The 15,707-nt window shown below is 36.8% G+C and overlaps 1 protein-coding gene across 1 annotated transcript; it reads right to left on the reverse strand.

The window, feature by feature from the left end:
* Positions 1-1,635: 1,635 nt before the first annotated feature.
* Positions 1,636-14,237, reverse strand: LOC104168201 (hepatocyte nuclear factor 4-alpha-like). Its single transcript, XM_009708703.1, has 5 exons — positions 14,123-14,237; positions 11,036-11,204; positions 9,313-9,407; positions 5,619-5,725; positions 1,636-1,797 (listed from the first exon to the last, which is right to left on the reverse strand). Exons 1-5 carry the CDS (start codon positions 14,235-14,237, stop codon positions 1,636-1,638), a joined length of 648 nt encoding a protein of 215 aa, XP_009707005.1.
* Between the last annotated feature and the right edge of the window lie 1,470 nt (positions 14,238-15,707).

Here is a 15,707-nt window from a genome sequence, read left to right on the forward strand (position 1 = left end):
TAATGAAAAGGGAGACAACAAAGAGAGGAGTCAAACCCAAGAAAAATAAGCAATACACAATACAATTGCTCAGCACCCCCTGACCAATGCCCAGCTCAGCCCTGAGCAGCAATTGGCCCCCCTGGTCAGCTCCCCCCAGTTTCTATACTGGACATGACGTTCTACAGTATGGAATATCCCTTTAGCTGGTTGGGGTCAGCTGTCCTGGCCGTGCTCCCTCCCAGCTCCTTGTACACCTCCTCGTTGTCAGAGCATGGGAAACTGGAAAGTCCTTGACTTAGAGTAAGCACTACTTTAGCAACAACTAAACCATCAGTGTGTTATCAACCTTATTCTCATCCTAAATCCAAAACACACTGTACCAGCTACTAGGAAGGAAATTAATTCTATCCCAGCCAAAACCAGGACAACACTTCAAGCACTGCAGGGGTGGTTTCAGCCTATCTTTCTAAGCTGAATTTTTTTTTTAATATAGACAGGAACTTTTTAATGAGGTCTGATTCCTTCTCTTTTCCTTCATATCATCTTAACAAAAAAAACAGCAATATTTTTGCTTGCTTTTGTTGCCCTTGTGTAACCAATGCATTTAAAATTCTCCTTTTTGACATGAACAGATTTTTAACTTATTCCAGTATGTTGATCTTGTGCACACATATCATATTTTGTGGGTCTGCAAAGACATCATTAGGCTTTTATTTTGGGCAGTCTCCTGTGGCCTGAAACACCTCCATATTCCTGAGGAAGAATATAAGAGGGAATGAGCTCAGTGTGTCTCTCAAACCCAAGGAGGATCTAATCCTCCTTGCAGGACTTTGTGAGAGACTGAAGAGGCAAAAAGGAGGAATTAACACAGTTCCACTTCGCAGAGTCATTTTCAAGCTGAGTCAGATTTTGGTGGACTGGAATCAAAAGATTCTGAGCCATGAATTAACCTCCTGCCCAGGCAGCCGGTGAGAACTGCTTACCGCAACGTGGAGATGCTGGTTCTGAGTGTGCCAGCACAATTTACTCTGAAAGCCAGTGATATATCAGGATATATTACAGATGTGATGATAGATCAGACCTCTGTCATAAAAACCCTTAAGAATTTTCAAGGTTTGATGCTTTTTTTCCCCACACTCATTATATACAATATAATTTTAGTACATTGCATTATATGAAAGATTATTTGCAATGGATTGATATCAATATGTTTGGCATTTGTTCAAGGTTCTAATGGCTTTTATTTTTTGCAAGTAGAGAAGACCTTCTTCAAATTAAATAACACGCCATCTTAAACCGTAGTATAATAAAAGGTGAACATGAAATAAATACTTTTCAAGTGTGGCTTTTTTTTTCAAGATTTTTTTCATTTTTGCATGCAGCTTGGTATCTATGCTTCCAAAAGAATACAGAAAGCACCAAACATTGAAAGACATACTGGTTTGCTGCTTCTTTTTGTTAACATGCTAGAGTTTTATCAATTTCGTCTGCTTTTTTGTGGAAGTGGTATCTCAAAACTTAAAAAATTTTTAAGATGGTTGGTCTAGCACCCAGTTCTATTTGATCAGACAAAAAAATGAGTGTTTAATCATAACATTTAAATGTCTTTAGAAATAACAGGACCGTAATTAAAGTTCTCACTTTGGTCTTCTCTTATACCTGGTCATCCAGTGGTAATTCACAGAAGCCTGGAATATATTTAGCCCATTCCACCAGGACTAGAAGTTGTTGCTTCATAGATTCACAGACATCACTAATACCAGCAATTTTCTTAACATTTATGTCCGTGCTAGCACCAGGACTGGAGATTGAGATCTGGCCATAGTAAGAGAAAAAATCAACAATGTTAAATGTCATATAATTGCAATTTCACTGGTTATCAGCATATTTAAGAAAAAATCGCAGCAGTAATCATGCATACTCTCGAGAAATTCCTTGACCATACGGACCATTAGTCTGCACGTAAATTATAGAATTTTATTTCTCATTATTACCAGTGTGTATTACAGTATGTTGAAAATTAAACTATTCGTATCATGGTACAATATCTTCTCATTCCAAAATACTATTTTTAAATATGTCAGAGCCCTTATTATTTGTAAAGGGGAGGTGGGGTTTTTTTATTCCTTGAAAATGATTGACATTTACTTCATTTCAGAAAAAAAAGAGCTCATAGGGGCATGCAGTAACATTAAGGGCAAAGAAAGAAAGAGATAAAGGGGTAGTATGTTCTTCTACTGAAAAGATAAGTATCATTAACTTTAGAAGGTAAAACAGGGGGGTTTTAGTGCCTGGAGGAGAATGGCTTGTAATGATGAAGCAGTAGTATAGGCGGAAGCCTGAGACATTTCAGAGCAAATGTAAAGGATATGAGTGTGCATTAGACCACCTGCAGTGAACAGTGTTCTGTGAAATAAGAAGACAGTAATATCTTTCTGGGCCTGAATCTGGGGCACTTTCACATAATCACTGAGCCAAATCCTGAAATTCTTAATGACTTTTCAAGGAAAGGAACAGAACCAGGCTTGCTCTTAAGTCAGGAAGGAAAGGTAACTTAAGATAAAACCAAGTCTGAGAAGAGAACAGTTTATAGCTGCTATCATACCAGGGAAGAAAAAAGAAAAAAAGAAAAAAGAAAAAAAAATGAAAAAGAAAAAAAAAAAAGAGAAAAAAAAAAAAAGAAAAAAGAACCCATCACAACAACAACAAAACCCCAGCACTATACAAGGATTATGAAACTGAGTTTCACCTCACGTTTTATTAGAAAGCATACTCAGGAAATTCTGTAGTTTGATTATCTTCTCCCTCCAACAAAAAATTGTTTAAGCTTCCAATACTTTGTACCTACAAATTTCAGGAGGGTGGATGCTATTTAGGTTGACTCCTATCAGATCCCTTTCATTCCCAGATCCATGTTAAACTTCCCAGTGAGATCCATGGTGAAATCCCATTATCTTTGGGCAGTCAAAAGGAGTTGCACTTCTGAACTTAAGCTCAGTGCTTCCTACATAATTCAGCAGTCTTAAAACATTGAAAACAGCTTAGATATTAATGGCAGCTAACCAACTGAACATTAGTTCTCAGGGAAATATAGCAGCTGGGCAGGTGAAAAAGTCTTTCAGACACATAATTCAAAGGCTATCATGTAGGAAAAAGGTTAGAGGCATTGTCTCTCTGTAAACATTTGTGAAATCCCTGCTGTAATCATGAGTCCATTTCTGGCATCTGTTCTACAAAAATGAAGTGGAAAATACTGAATATCATTCAGGTGACAGCTACCAGAATGATTCAGTCTAGAAAACCTTCAGCATAAAAAAAAGAGTAAAGAAATTCAACATATTCCAGTTTTTCCAGAAGAGTAAGAGGAGTCTTGATCATGATTCAAAATTACCTACACAAAGAAGAGAGTTCTGATAGCAGGAGGTGCTCTGATCTACCAGAAAAAGCTACCACCATGCACCAACTAGAAGTTAATTCAAGAAGGTAAAGAACAGGTAGACTGTTTAAGCATTAGGCTTACTGACTCGTGAACTTAATACATTGTCCTTCCTTTAATATCTTTTAATCAAAGCTATGCATCTTTATAAATTACATCTTATAGGACAAACTGTAGACTCTGTGATGAAATTACTTGGTGAGCTTCTGCTGGAGATTCATGCGATGACTCCCACAGAGTTCACTATGAACTCCTAGGGCTGCATCCCTTCACAAGAATACAAAGCTGCAAACTTTCCTCTTTCTACTTCTCTATTGCTTTAACCTGCCTCTCATTTCTTGGGTGTAACAAGGGAGTCACTGACTTCAGAGAATCCTAGACCAGCCCAGGTTGAAAGGGACCTCGAAAGATCATCTCATTCAACCTTGCATGGGAAAGGGAGCCTAGATGAGATTATCTAGCACCCTGTCCAATCGCACCTTGAAAACCTCCAGTGATGGGGACTCCACCATGTCCCTGAGAAGGTTGTTCCAGTGATTGATCGTTCTCACTGTAAAAAATGTCTTTGTTATATTGAGATAAAACCTCTCCCAGTGCAGCTTGTACCCATTAATGACTTTATGAACATGACAATATAGCACTATATCCCTACTGTCCTGAGAACCATCAGAGACACATGCCGTTACTCCTACAATAGGCCAGCATGTCCTTTTCATATTTACATAATCCTGGAAATCTCTCCTAGGTTTGCAGCAGAAAAATTGTACTTGGACAATTTCCCGCTATAAGGGATCTTCAGGGACAAAATAATTAATTTTCCCTATTTTAATATGAAAATTTTAAAAGGGATGAATGCCACATTCTTCCTCATTTTACAGCTGAAGGACTTGGCCAATGATTTGTGACACTACCACCTCCTGCAAGTCTCTCCTCAGAACTGAATTTATCTTACAGACCAATTCAATTGAGCGAAAAGCAAGGACTTTTAAGACTTTACTTTTCCACCATGTTAATGTGACCTCTTGGTCTTTGAGGTCAAGAGCATATCTTCATATATGCTTGGCATACTGGGAGTAATTCTCTCCTACTACAACATACCAAATAATAAGTAGAATAATTTTGTGCGCATACACAAGGTGATGTTTTAGGTCAGGAATCTATGGTTTGAAAAGGACTTTGTGGTAGGAAAGTCTGAGGATGTGATTCTGCTTAAGACAGCTGTTGTTTCTGAACTGCATATACCAATTGGAAATGATTAAGGGAGTAACACAGAAAAAAAAGCACAATAAGCAAGTTCAAAGAATTACTAAGGAGCTAAAAATAGGTATATTTTTCATGCTGTATAGGTATGAAAGGTAGGAAGGTCCATTATGTTCATCCAGTCTGCAGAGACATGCAATATGTGCCAAAGACTATCACCCAGTAATTCCTGCATCAATTCTTTACAGACAGTTCCACCCTAAGAGAAATGCTGATAAAGGATGAGATTACAAAACATTTGGGGATGTATAAATCAGTCAGCATGAAATCATAAAGGTGGCAGTTAAATTCTAAGTAAGTTAGTAAGAGGTGCAAGAATGCAGAATCAATGACCATGATTTATCTGAGGTGCAGAAAAGGCCTAGAGACTGTTCCATTCAGCAATTGATTGGATAGGGGGGAAAAAAAAAAAGAAAATGAAGTTCAGATGAGACAAAGAAAATTTAAAAGCAAGATGTGAATAGACTCTGCAGTTGGAACACTTCTGTTCGCCTTATTTACAATGTCTAAGGATATTAAAAATGGGATTTTCAAAAGAATGTAAGGAAATGAGTGTCCACACCCCTTTGAATGTAATGGCTTTGGACAATTTTTTCCCTAATGTTTCATGGGAAAGCCAGCCTCAAGGATAGATAGATGCCACCAGCTGCCTGAGACAGCAACTGATTTAAAAGCAGTAAGAACCATAAAGCTTTATTAAGAAAGGTGCCTAGGACATATTGTCCTAGACAAGGTAGAATTTTTTTTTTTACAGACTTTGCTTTAAGAATTTATTCTATTACTGATTCTTTCATTGGGAAGAGGAAGCTAGGTGCATTTTGGAAGCAGAAAAATGTAATCTCAGTAATTATATTTAATAGAATGAAGAAACTGAAAAGTATTTAGCTTTAGAAAAAATGGTCTTAGAGTCATCACATAATTTTGTGGTAGAGCTCAGTACCTGACGGGAGAGTGTCTCAGCTTGTGACAATGTGCTAATAGAGGGAATGTTGCAGCCATCAAAAGTGTTTCTTCTCGTACTTATCCTGTCCCGTTCATTTTGTACAGCTGGAAAAGAATAATCGTCTCATTTATTGACTTGTAGACATTGCCACACAATATCATTTCAGAACTTTACTAGATAACTATATGAATCAAAAGGTATGGCATTTAAAAAAGACCTTGTGCTTTTAGCTCCAAGTAATAAGGAAAGATGACAACACATGTTTATGGTCTTTATCTGTATACTGTTTGCCTATAAAAACTACGTATAACTAATTGTAGAAAGATACTGAATTCTCAGCACTTTTGTGACTGGCTTTATTACAGTAAAATCTCTTTCTTCATTTAAACTTGAACAGGTTGTTGTTCTGTTATTTTAACCAATTTAATAAGTAAGGCTTTATGATAATGGTAAAAATGGAGATCTCCAGACTGCTGAACAGGTCAAGAGGTACAGCACCAGCAGTGACAAAATGGCTGTCAGAGGAAATCTGAAAGCTCTACTCCTGCTTTCCTGTCAGAAGCCCTGAAACAGGAATGAATCATCAACTTAATCCGTTAGTAAGATAATTCTGAAACTTGAATCTGATGCTCCTTAGTGACATTGCATTCTTAGTCAGTTTACAGAACATGAACTAAGTAAAAAAAAAAAGCACCAAAAAAGTTTAAGGTCGGTAAGTTTTATTTCATGGGGTCCAAAAAAAGGCAGTTGAAAGGGCTTTGGATAAGGAATCCTTTATCAGCACATGCAAGGCTTATGAAGCAACAAGGCTTACTTTTGAATTGAAGGAAGAAGAAAAAATAAAACTATCAATCAGATTTTTCTAAAGCCTAGATCATGTCCAAGGTTAGGCCAAGGAGAAAAGAAAAGGAAAAAAAAAAAAAGAATTGTGCTGATCAAAATCTTTTTATTGCACAAGGAATCTCATCATCTTTTAAGAGCAACAGCTTTATTTCCAAAGATACGTTTGCTATTTTGTGGGAAACAATCTGCATTACAGACTTTAGGAGTAGTACCAAAAGCTTCAATAAAAAATATAAAATATTCTATACACTGAATAGTTTTCAAGGTTTAGCTGAACAACACGCATAGTTTATTCCAGAGGTGTATTAACTTTTTGCCAAGGACACTCACTGATGGGCCTTTTATTAAGGTCACAGTAAGAAATGTTGTGCAGTGATAAACACAAAGTGCTAAATGTTCATGTAGACAGGAAACAAAAAATATAACCTTTTTTAAAAGAATGGAGAAAAAAAACATTCACTGAAACTCAACTGCTTAAATTAAAATAAGGTCAGCACTGATTAGTATTAGCAAAATAGTACGATATTCTGACAATCACTGGTGAAAGTCACTGGTGGAGCACTTCTAGAATCATAGGGAAATGCTTCAATTTCCTTCTGCATATGCATAATTTCGGATCAGTAACTGGATTCTCTGTCTTGCTAAAGCTGTTTTGTCAGTTCGGGCTAAAATTGCCTTAAACAGAGACTCCATGAGGAAGGGGGAATATTTGCTGAAAGAGGACTTGTATAGTTTTTATCAGCTGAAGCCTTTCTCATCTTCACCCTGAAGAAAAGAAAGCGATTTGCTAGAAACAAGCTGAGAAACTATCATATAGACTATGCTACACTTATGCTATGAGACATCCCCTGACAGTGTGGAGAGGTATATAACGGCACACAAACAGGGAAATTTACAGTTCAGAGTTTTGAATTATTTTAGCACTGGGAAGCCTTGAATAAACAAGGTTTGAACGCAATGAAAATTGAAAGTTTTACAGGTAATGGGACCAGAGGAGGCAGGGCGGTATAAATTAGGTTAAAAGTTTTGTGCAGGATATATCTGCATTTTATAAACATGAGTCAGCAGCGTGCTTCATGGCAATGTCAGCTCACCATGCACCCGGCTGCATGAGCATCTTGAGGGAACTGATTATTTCTCTGGTTTGGGCTCCCCAGTACACAAAATACACTGGAAAACTGGGCAGCATCCAGCTGTTACGGAGCTGCAACCCAGAAGACACACTCGCTAAAGCAGAGAGAGGCATCTTTGTTTACGTGCGAAAGAGAGGACCAAGGCGGAGGTGGGGGGTCTTAATTTCTGTAGTTTACAGAAAATAGAGTCAGATTGTTCTCAGATGCACAGTGAAAGAACAAGAAGTAATGGACACTACCCTAATGGCAGTAAGACACATTCCAATCAGCTATAAGGAAAAAACTCTTCCCAATGAGGGTGGTCAAGCACTGGAAGAAGTTGCTGAGAGAGGCCATGGAATCTCCCCCCTCAGGGACTGTATAAACGTGGCTGGCCAGGGTCCCAGGCAACCTGACCGAGCCTAGAAGTTAGACTTGCTTTAAAAGGAGGCCTGGACTAGATGACTTCCAGATGTCCCTTCTGAGCTACACTGTTCTTTAATTCCAGCTTTTGAAAGTCTGTGAAGCTCTGCTTTTTGCAAAAGTTTTAGGGCTGCTGTGGATACACAGGTCTTCCCTTTTCTTCGTGTCAGATTGATAATATATATACACTATGTTAGTGATTTTAATGGCTCAGATTCCTAAAGGCTAAACTGCGTACAAGGAGATCCGCAAGAATTAGCAAACCTATTTTGTACATGCACAGTGTAATGCTGTTTAGAATATCCCCATCCAAAACCTGATCACTAGCAAAGCGGTACTACGGTATAGATATATAAGAGCACAAAGAAACAGCTTCCTTTATCTTAGGAAAGCAATGCATAGACTAAAAATATTATAGCCTAGTTACAATACAGGAGAACTGTGCACTCACGTTGCAGACCGGCCTTCAGGCAGATGCACCATGCTCCAAACAAAACAGGTTGGTGATGAACCATTTTGGAGTGCTTATTTGAACCAGATCAGGGCGTCTTTTGCCTCTACCTCATAACTGCCAGTGAAGCAACAGCCCCAACAACCCAATACGAAAATCCTCTGATATTCCCACTGCCTTCCTTTCTCTATTGCTCCTTTGGTCAGCTGGTCCTTCCACTTGGACAGAAGGATCACTGCGACACCCATGTTTCTTCATGTCTCTCAACGTGATGCGAAGTAACAATCTTCCCATATTAAGCACTAATGAGATTAGAAATTCTTTTAATTAACGTGGACACTCCACTGACAGCTCCCACCACTGTTCACATCACTACTTTTTCGCTCAACTTGACACTCCTTCCTCTGGCTTAAATGCTTCAAACATTTAAATTCAAGGGAAAAACCAGTAAATTGTCACTGTCATTACTTAGATAGGGTAGAAACAAAATCCCAGATAGAGATTTTATGACTCACATTTAGTACAAATGAAAAGTAAAATCTCACACTTTGAACTTTTCCAGGATATGGCTCAACACTTAGAAATCATTGAATTTTGTTGCCAGGATTCATGGATTAAACAGTTGAAAATTCACTTTAAAGCCATACATTTGCTAATGCTAAAAGTGTTAGAACTGCTTACCCACTTGAAAATTAGATGATGCATATTTCACCTCAACATAAAAGCATTTCTCCATCATGAAGGCATTATAGTAGACTTTCCATTGAATTATTCTGCTGGAGTTTTTTAGAATTTTTATTACATTTTAAAACTATTTCAGATTATTTCTCTTTGTATATCAAATAATAAATGACTCCATTACCTTCTTTTTTCATTCCTGCTCGAAAACACTTTTTTAAACGACAATATCTGCATTGATTCCTTTTGTCCTTGTCAACAATGCATTGCCGGTTGAATCTATCAGAGAGAAGGAAAGGTAAATGTATAAAGCATTAATAAAGCAGCACTCTGATTACAAAAAGAAAACCAACTAATCTGGCCTGTCAGAACAATGTCTATAACCACAGACTTTCTTCTTCTGTTGTTTTCTTTTTTTTTTTTTTTTTAATTAATCAGTCTTGAGGGGTGTTTCACACCTGCTTGGTTTGCAGGAGTATAGGTATGTGTATACACATAGATATGCACTGGAATGGTCAAGTGTGGAAAATTTTGGAGTTATGTGCATCATTTACATCTCAGTTTATTTGTGAGATATGTCAGTAACTAGCTGCATCAAATGGCGGTGGGGCAAAATAAAGAAGAAAAGCTACAAATAGAAAAAGGAAAGGAGAATCAAGGAAAATGCCAAGTGTCACTGACATGGAGGAGACCTTAGCTGCAAAACCAGAACCCTTGGCTGGGAAAGTTTACTCCTTCTGGGAGATACCAATGCACAAGCTAGATGTTGCATCATTACAGATGACAACGTAAACAGGAAACAGGAAGAAAATTTTCTAACACGATGAAATAAAGACATGAGGAAACACACGGAGCGTGACTCTGCAAAAAGGCTTCCCCAAGCTCCCATGCACATCTCCAGGTGTGCCTAAGGGGAATGTACATAAGCCATTCCCTCCTCTCCCTGTTTGCTTCTGCATTTTTGCTGTGCATGTGTTTGTTAGATAAACGGATCTATGTTTTGCAGAGTTCTTCCTGAAATCACTTATATCAGCTCTTGCCACACCACTTTAGGGGTATGTCTATGCCATATCACTGAGGTATGCCTATAAGGAGACATTTCCTTATAAGCGTATTAAGCAACCAAGGAAGAGTGTAGCAAACAAGATTTCCAGTAACAAGCCATTCCTACAAAAAGTTTTCTCCTTTAGTGATTTGTCTAAACTCACAAAGGTCTCCATGTACCCTGCGCACAGCGTAAAACTGACATTTTAGGGACACGTGTATGCACAGAGAAATTAGTCAAACAGACCGCTGTGCTGTGCACGGACCTGCAATGTGGTAATTTGGGCAGCCAGGCACCTGGAAATTAGCAGATTGCCATTCAGGCTGACAGGACGGTCACTCAAAGGAGTAGTGTGTCACCCAGAGTGGGAAGATGTGCAGATGAGCTTGTACAGCCCTTAAAACAAGGCTCATAAATCTTAGACTTTCTATTCAGAGACTGTCTTCATAAGAAAAAAAAAATGAAAAGAATTTTTAGAAAACCGTTAAGAATTACACTTTTCACATTGCCAGTGAAAATACAAGAATTTTTCCTTTTTTTTTTTTCTTTCGGGACATGACCTTTGTAATCATAAATAAAAGAGTAAAATAGCTCTTGAGTGATGTAACAATACTAACAACATCAACAAACACCTGGAATGTAGTATCTGGAATGTGTAATATCAAGTAGTCTTGAATAAAAGACATTTTTTCCAATCACAAGAATATACCAAGAACCACATGCTTATCAAAAATGTTGGTTAGAATTCCTTAAGAAAAAGATGAAAATACCCTGGCATAGTTCTGAAAAGTCTGAAATGATCTGAACACAGTTTTTGCTTAAATTCTTTAATTTTGCGCCTCTAGGTGAACAACTGAAATACCTGCATGTATAGACGTGATTTTTCCGTATACTGCGCCTAAAGAATCCCTTGCATCCGTCACAGCTGGAAGCACCGTAATGTTTTCCGGTTGCTCGGTCTCCACATATTGCACAGAGACCGCTGACACCGTTGTCAGCAGCATTCATGTTGACAGCTTCTCCTGAACTGTCTGAGGAGCAGCAAAAACAACATACGTGGTTATGGACAAGACTTTCAACAACCTCCCCAGGAACAATTTTTACTTAAATGAAGGCTTTTCCTGGCCTTTTCTCTTTTAATTGCAACTTATTATTTATATAGCACGGTGTATCTGATTGCATCTGGTTCTTATTCAGGTAAATACTTTCAAAGTTATAAAGACCTTAACAGAATTTATGAAGTTCGCAACAACAAATAATTCTATTCTGAGCTCTTTCCAGCTGAAAGGAGTTAAAAATTAAAGTGTAACTCTGCATGTATAATTACATATACATTCTGACTAACTTGAAGAGGAATTTTGGCACAAAGCAGTGGTGCCTAGTTAGCTGGCAAAGATCTCCTACATCAGTTCTCATAGCAGTTGGCAATAACTGACAACTATCATGCAAAGATACAACTGCATTCGTGACAGCAAAAAAAAAAAAAAAAAAAAGAAAAAGACAAGGCAGTTTTTGCACAATACTTAATGAAATAAAAGTGCAGACTAAGAGGACTAAGTGTTATTTCCTTCAACAAATTTTCCAAAGGAACGTTGGTGTAGACTTTACTTGCACAAGAGAATATTAGCTACATGATTAACAATTAGTCATTGAATATGGTAAACAATACTGAAGAAATTCACCTGAAATCAAAACCAACATATTTATTCTTCTTTGAGTCACAATGTTTAACAGACATGTTCAAAGAAATAATTGCAAAGTAGCTTTTTCTGGTTTTACAAAAGGAAAGCTGTTTGCAATATGCCCTAAACATTTGTGGTAGTTCAGATAGGGACAGGAAAGAGGGCCACATTAATTAGTTATTCAAACATGCCTTCAAAAGTCAAGTACATGAGTTCATGAACAGTGGACAGCTCGAAAAGTAAAATTGTTAATATTGATACATATTAATACTCATATTGTACTAGGTCCAACTGAAATGTATTACACAAATATATTACAAAATTTTCATTATGTCCCAAAGAGCTTACAATTTAAACAGAGTTCAGACAAAGAGAGAAGCAGCAATACTTTTTTTTTCTGTTTTACAGAGACATAATTGATAGGAATTTTATTAAAAATTGATTAAATAAAAATGAGAACTTAAAGGTAAGAATTCAGTTCTCTAAAGATTTTATTTTAAAACTAGGTTTGCCATGACTGGAAAATTATTTTTAAAAATTGATTACAGAATTACTTAAGCTAGAAAATAAATTCTTTTGCATCATAATGATATAGCAGATTAATTAAATATACAATATTTAAATTTAATTATGAAGTATTTCATAGCAATAGAAGCTGTGTATATATAAGGATATACTTATTCTCCTGAATTATTCTGAAACAAAATGCCTGGGAAATTGACCTGATTCTGCAAAATTCTCTGATTTCAACAAATGCATAATCTGCCTGAATGTGGCTTTTTAAAATTCTCTGTATGTTTCTGATTAATTTAGACAGCTAGAAAAGACATGTAGGAAAGTTCATAAGAGACAGCTTTCAGTTCCAGACTAGCACTGTAGCTAGAGAATGTTTTTATAAAGTCTATAAGAAAATACTTAGGTTAAGCTCAAAGCAAATTCTAAACAGAAAAAGGCTACACCTAATAACTAATAATTATCAAACTATTCACTTAACAGTGAATAATTTAACTAGCTCTATCACCAACACTTAATGCAACACAGCATAACCTCCTTAATCTGCTTTCCCATTTAATGTAACATTAACAGATCTGAGAGAGTGCTATGCAGCAAAAAAAGAGACAACCAATGAAATCACCCATATTAGAACAAAAAGCAGAGAAATCATCTAAAAGTTACATAATCATTGTTGATAGCTTCAAAATCACTTAAGGCATAAAGGTCATCTTTTTTCTTCCTCAATCAATAACCAAATCTGCTGTCCTGTTTACTAAGCTTGATGTAAGGTACTTTTTATCAGAAATTCAGATAAAATTTAAAGCCCAACAATAAAAACTAAGTTAGGTTCTATATGTCAGGAATGTGTGGAAATGCAGGTGCTAAGTGTTTTCCCTGCAAATCACTAAATATTTGTTCTGCCTTTTAAAAATACATACTACAATAGATCTATGAATTATACTTTATGATAAAATAACACGTTTTTTCAAGTATATTAGAAGATTTGGAAAGCCATTTTAGAGTAGTTTAATTTGCCTGATACTTTTCTTCACTTTAATAGACTGACATTTCCCTTTTTTTTGGTCAGTACTCAATGATGGCAGAATGAATTCTTGCTTCCTATTTCAAGCATAATTTACTGATACAATTTCCCCAAAAATTATTTCATTAAATTCTAGCTAAAGTGTTACATTAGCCAAATGCAAATATTATTTTCTCAGCTAAATATTAGCCTCTAGTAAGCCAATGTGATTTTAAAAAAAAAATCACTCTAGTTCACATATCCCCATACCGAGGAAGGCTCGATTAACATTTAAATAAATAAAATATTAGTCCAACAATTAGAAACTAGGCATCAAGAAACAGTAGTTAATTTTTTTTCACAAGCCTCTGGATAATTTTGTCCTGCCCTTCTGAATGTTATATACAAAATATACTTTCATGTCCAAACTGTCAATACTAGTTATTAATTTGTCTTACAGTAAATAAAACTACTGCTGAATACACTGTTTTCCTCCTTTGATTAACTGACTGGTGACAGTACAGTTCAGCTACTTTATTACATATAACCTCTCTTTTATTTTCCTTAATGTTAAAGAATTCTAATGTTATTAACTTAAAGTTAGTGATGAAGTGTAAAAGAGCAGATTTGCAGTTTGAAAACAACCCCCAAATGCTCCATTAATAAAACATCTAGCTAACACCTTACAGCATTACTAAACTTCACTTTTTCTGTTAACTGGCTTGATTTTGCATCACGGAGCAGAACTCACCACTGCCATTGTACAGAATCTGCATCGTTTCGAACTCCAGTGCCGTATACGTCGGATCTAAAACTTCACTGTAGTTTGCCATTTCCATGTCTAACATTGGTTCCGAGAGTCTCATCATTGAATGCAAAACCAGTGAAAAAGCTGCTCAACTGTACAAACCTTCCCATTCTGTTTCACAGTGATTGATAATCCAAAGTTAAGTATAACTGTGTCCCTTACGTGCTGCAATGGGAGGAGCTGGAAAACTGCTTCTCCATGCTATATTCTACCTGTTTCTTTTTTTTTTTTTTCCTTTTATGGTACAGTGCAATCCTTCTGATAATCTTGGAATGCTTTATAGAATAACCTTATCAGGAGTTGTACTGGTTCCAGTTCTTGAGTGAACCCAAGGACGTGCAGGAAGCGTCCTATCTATCTCCTGTGCCCTGCTACACATTTTGTGGTCAACGTGTGGTATAAACAGTCCTAAACAAACCACTCTAGTTGTTCTATGTAACGAGGCTGTAGGCTCATATGTCATTTCGCTCACTCTCTTCAGAGCAATAAGGAAGCGTGCTGTGATTATGGACTATCCTCATACCCAAAACATCCATCATCATATTTTAAAAGACAGCTGCAAAACCTCCCATTTTTACAACTGTTAGTGTTCTACAACAGCATCAATGAGCTGGCTGTATAGGCATGCTTAATCAAGGCTTCACACAACACAAGCTCTGCAGCAAGGCCAGTTTATAGATCTCCTCCATCACGCCCCGTGTTGCTGTGATGGCTCTAGGCAGCGGCCCTTGCACACTCTCAGAAGGTGGCTTCCTGCTCTAACCCTTCCTCATACAAGATGTGGTGGTAACATGTTGTTTTCAAGCACCATTCAGATGCACAAGGGAAAAAAACATCATTCACCTTCTCTGAAAAGAAGAATCTCTGGGTAGGTCCACTGCTCATCAGTTGGTACACATGGCACGCACAAACCCAGTTAAAAACTCTCCTGTAAAGCTGCATGAACCTGTGCAAAAGATAGCTAAATTTCACTTGCTAATCAGGTGCTTTTAAATGTTGGATAGCAGAATTTCAAATGTTATTATTTCTCTATAAAGTCTTGACAGAAAACTACCCTTTACACTGCTGAACAACAGTTACATTAAAGATTACATATATAGGAAAACTGCTCAGTTTACGTTTAATTAACAAGAGACAGTAACTGTATATACAGCACTGAAATGCTTATTCAAATGGAAAGAGAAAAAAAAAAAAAAAAAAAAAAAAAAAAAAAAAAAAAAAAAAAAAAAAAAAAAAAAAAAAAAAAAAAAAAAAAAAAAAAAAAAAAGGAAATAAAAGCAATTGATGACAGACGAACTACCAATGAAGAAGGAAAATGTATAGGAAAAGACCTAGAAAATATCCATCCTTCTAATTTCCAGGTCCCCACGGTTACCCAAGAGGGAGAAGTCCTCCTGTCTCCCCATGGACACACAGATGGAGTCTCAGGCCAGTTCTCCTCCTGACTTCAGCACAGTCCAGTGACATAATTATGACAACACGATTCCTGTGTAAGTCACAGAGCTATCCCCAAACCGAAGAGCATTTG

Source organism: Cariama cristata, unplaced genomic scaffold (genome assembly GCF_000690535.1).
Source record: "Cariama cristata isolate BGI_N322 unplaced genomic scaffold, ASM69053v1 scaffold17730, whole genome shotgun sequence".
NCBI classification, from domain to species: Eukaryota; Metazoa; Chordata; class Aves; order Cariamiformes; family Cariamidae; genus Cariama; species Cariama cristata.

What these genes read in the sequence shown, in the direction of transcription:
- LOC104168201 (XM_009708703.1), bottom strand. Translation starts at nt 14,237, where the DNA reads ATGAGACTCTCGGAACCAATGTTAGACATGGAAATGGCAAACTACAGT. An exon ending in AATCACGTCTATACATGCAG is followed by an intron (nt 9,408 to 11,035) that starts GTATTTCAGTTG and finishes TCTCTCTGATAG; the next exon opens with ATTCAACCGGCAATGCATTG. An exon ending in AGCAGGAATGAAAAAAGAAG is followed by an intron (nt 5,726 to 9,312) that starts GTAATGGAGTCA and finishes ATTCTTTTCCAG; the next exon opens with CTGTACAAAATGAACGGGAC.